We start from the raw sequence: 3,648 nt of genomic DNA on the forward strand, positions 1-3,648 counted from the left end.
AAAAAACGAAAAAGTAAATTTACATGGAAATATTGAAAGACAAGCATTAAAATAACATTAAAATGAAGAACAAATTTGAATTAGAAAATAAATAATATTAAAATGCATTCTGCGCTAGACGCAGTGATCACTATCAAAATGCATTCTGCGTTGAACGCAGTTTATAATATACAAATGAAATAATAAGCTCTGCTCATTCACCTGCATTCTGCGCTTAGCGCAGTAAATCTTACCACATAAAAAAAACGCTGCTATTTAAATTGACATAAAAGTAACATATTTTTTATTTAACAAACAGTAAGCATTGATGTGTCTTTGTACACTATGTACATATAAGGAATCGTGCAAATTACTACCTATATGTACATATGGGTGCATTTATATCTTACCGTTAGAGTTCACAAAATAGCTATTCTCTAATGGGTAGATATGATTGCAATCCGTCTGTACTACAGGAGGATGTCTAATATCCAGTAAGTTTATTAGTTTTTAAAATTGTTAAAAAGGAAGCAACACAAGTGAATTAGATATATTGCACAGAGATTCTTTTTTATAAAATTCCATTTAAAAGTTAAAAACATCAAGTATTGAGGACTTTGAATTCACGATAATAATCTGTAGACTGAATATATCATATCATTGATGCATTCGCAAAGTAGCATCTAAAACCCCATGAAGCCAACTTGTACTCGTCTGAATAATTTAAGGTAATGATTATACGTTGTTTAAAAATTATGTGTACGTGCGTGAGTGTAATAGTTATACTGTAATATACAATAATATATTATTTACACTGTAATTAAAAAACTTTTGTAATAATTTTAAAAACTGAAATTATTTAAAATTATTTAATATTGTATCTAAGAAAATAATTTCAAAGCATTTTGTGGAACTATCAATTTTAAAGAATTTTAAAGTTAAGGAAAACACACACACACACGCACACACTACAATAAAAGGAAGAATTCAATTCTTGAGACTCCTGAGTAATCGCCGCGGCCATGGGAATCGTAACGTCAAAGGCGAGAAGGACACATTAAGAATTCTTGCGTGCTATTTTTAAATAAAAAGATATTTTGATGAAATAACATTACACATCGCTTTAGCACACTTGTAAAATTATTCAAAAACTATACTAAAAGCATATATGCTTCGTATAACACTCATTTTACGGCTGTTTATTAACTGTCAAGAGAAAAGCATAGTTTTCGGACAATTTCGCAAGTGTGCTAAAGCGATCTGTAGTGTTGTTTTATCAAATTATCTTTTTATTTAAAAATAACACGCAAGAATTCTCAACGTGTCATTCTCGCTTCTGACATCACGATTCCCATATGGCCGCGGCAAATACCCAAGAGCCTCAATGTTTGACAATATTTATTATTTAATTTGACAATATTTATTATTTCATTTCATCGATTGAACTGTTTGACCAATTCGCAACACTAATTTGACAATATTTATTATTTTATTTCATCAATTGAACTTTTTGACCAATTCGTACCACAATTCACTTATATGGTAAATCGTTGGATAGAGTTCTTATTCCTACCGCAGCATCTTTATTTCCATGTCGCCACCGTCAACTCAGAGTTTCACGGCGACTACTCAGGAGCCTTAAGAGCTCTTTAAAATTTTCTTAAAGCTGTCAAATTGACATCTTTTCGATGCTTTGCATGCAAAAGATAACTTTCAGAGCACCTTTGAAAGATGACTTTTTGAATATATCAAAAAGAGCTCTTTAAAGACATCTTTTGTAAGTTGTCTTCAAGAAAACTCTATAAGACATCAATTAGAGAACTTTTGTTAGTTAATAAACGCAGTTCCCCGCGCTCATTGTGTGCGTCGTGCAGATGCGTGTTAGCTTTCAGTCATATTATTTATAACTGTTATATTTTTCCTCTTCTTCATTGTAAATCTTAAATTTTTTTATTAATAATTTACATATTCCACATTGTGTCTCATAAATAAAGTATGTGTTATATATAATAGATACAATACTCACACGCGCCAATTACAAATTAATTGAGTATTTAATGAGATCTTTTTCAATTTTAAAGAAAATCATTAAACGTTACCAATTATTAAAAAATATATTTATAAAGATAAATATAAATAATATAAATATAAATATTTTGTTGGTAGACAAATTTCCTTAAAAAAAATTATTTTTTTTATATTTTAAATCTTAATTTCGCAAAGTTTATAATGATATATATAAATTAACAAACAAAAACAATATAAATTATTTATCCATATTTTTAAGACTTTTTTATATAACCTAGTAAGACTGACAACTGTGACTACAGCGATCTTGCACTAATCAAATACGAGCATATATAATTAACTATCATTAGCAATAATGTCAAAAAGAAAAAGAGTAGAAGATGTGAGAGAATGTGTGAGAGAACATCTCAAAAAGAATAGTAAGTTTTGATAAATTTAATAAAAGTGATTATCGATATTTATTCTAATGTAACTGTATAAAATTAAATTTAAAAATTATTACCTATCTCTTAAATTATAATTATAATATTTATAAATAAGAACTATTATAATCTTTTCGAACAATCTACTTATTAACTTGCTATTGACAAATTAACAAACAGATTGTTTAAGAAGACTATAAAGTTGTTATTTATAATTTATCTCATTGAACATGAAAATCAATTAAACTAATATAACTAATTTATTATTTTATTACAGTTCCTTGTCGAAGAATACTCTTAATGCTACTTAAAAAAATGGATAAACTGTTGTTGATAATGAAAAGTGGGCTACAACAAAATAATGAAAACAATAATCCACAAAATAATGAACAAATAGCAAGAAGAATATTTGATCAACTTCAAATGTTACCGATAAATGAAGTTGATCAATTGCTTTTATTCGATCAGAAGTTATTAAATCCTCTCCACCAAAAGATGAGATCACAATTTGTAATAAATTATTTATTTAAAATAATTAAACTATTTATATTATAATTTTATTTATAAATTTTAATAATGTGTTATGTTTTAGGAAGCAAAAATGAGTGCTGTTGGAGGAGATACTTTCGACAAAGCTATCAAAAGAATTTTGTCAGCAATCATGACTGATGAATTGGCAGGCAAATGTACTTGGATCATTCGAAAACCTGGCAAAATCAAGATTTCAAATTACAATTTCCCTAACATAATAAGTGGTGAGTTACATTTTTTATTTTTAAAAAGTAATTTCTCAACTCTGTATACGTATAATATATTTATATAAATTTTATTTGTTTTTAGCTTACATCACCAAAAAATATGCTACTACTGATGTAGTAGTGAAAAAGCGGATACAACTCTGGCTGCAAAAATATGGTGACCGCATAAAGCTTAAACAGGAACAAGCTCGACGGGATGAAGAACAGCGCCAAAGAGAGTATGAAGAAGAACAACAATTATTAAATCACCAAGGATAATTAAGTTAACCAAAAAAAGGATAATCAAGTAACTAGTTTATTAACTTTATTAACTACAAAGTACAAAAATCTAGATCATTAAATAATACGTAATTTTAAGATATTTGCAATTTTGTATTTGTATCAATATATATATGTTAGTTCACTGTATTATTATTAAGTTGATTTCAAAGTATGATATTATGTTCTAATTAATAGTTAAT

General features: G+C 27.2%; 1 protein-coding gene across 1 annotated transcript; it reads left to right on the forward strand.

The window, feature by feature from the left end:
* Window positions 1-2,661: 2,661 nt before the first annotated feature.
* LOC115238497 lies at window positions 2,662-3,463 on the forward strand. The gene is made up of 3 exons (XM_029812393.1): window positions 2,662-2,939; window positions 3,022-3,184; window positions 3,270-3,463. The coding sequence occupies exons 1-3, from the start codon at window positions 2,730-2,732 to the stop codon at window positions 3,443-3,445; spliced, it is 549 nt and encodes a 182-aa protein (XP_029668253.1). The 5' UTR covers window positions 2,662-2,729; the 3' UTR covers window positions 3,446-3,463.
* The last annotated feature ends 185 nt before the right edge of the window (window positions 3,464-3,648 follow it).

The sequence above is a fragment of the Formica exsecta genome, unplaced genomic scaffold, assembly GCF_003651465.1.
Source record: "Formica exsecta isolate Colony F162 unplaced genomic scaffold, ASM365146v1 scaffold342, whole genome shotgun sequence".
NCBI classification, from domain to species: domain Eukaryota; kingdom Metazoa; phylum Arthropoda; class Insecta; order Hymenoptera; family Formicidae; genus Formica; species Formica exsecta.

Excerpts from the sequence above, each read along its gene's own strand:
- LOC115238497 (XM_029812393.1), top strand. The coding sequence starts at position 2,730 with ATGCTACTTAAAAAAATGGATAAACTGTTGTTGATAATGAAAAGTGGG. Across the intron at positions 2,940-3,021 it reads AAAAGATGAGATCACAATTT|GAAGCAAAAATGAGTGCTGT; the intron begins GTAATAAATTAT and ends GTTATGTTTTAG. Across the intron at positions 3,185-3,269 it reads TTTCCCTAACATAATAAGTG|CTTACATCACCAAAAAATAT; the intron begins GTGAGTTACATT and ends ATTTGTTTTTAG.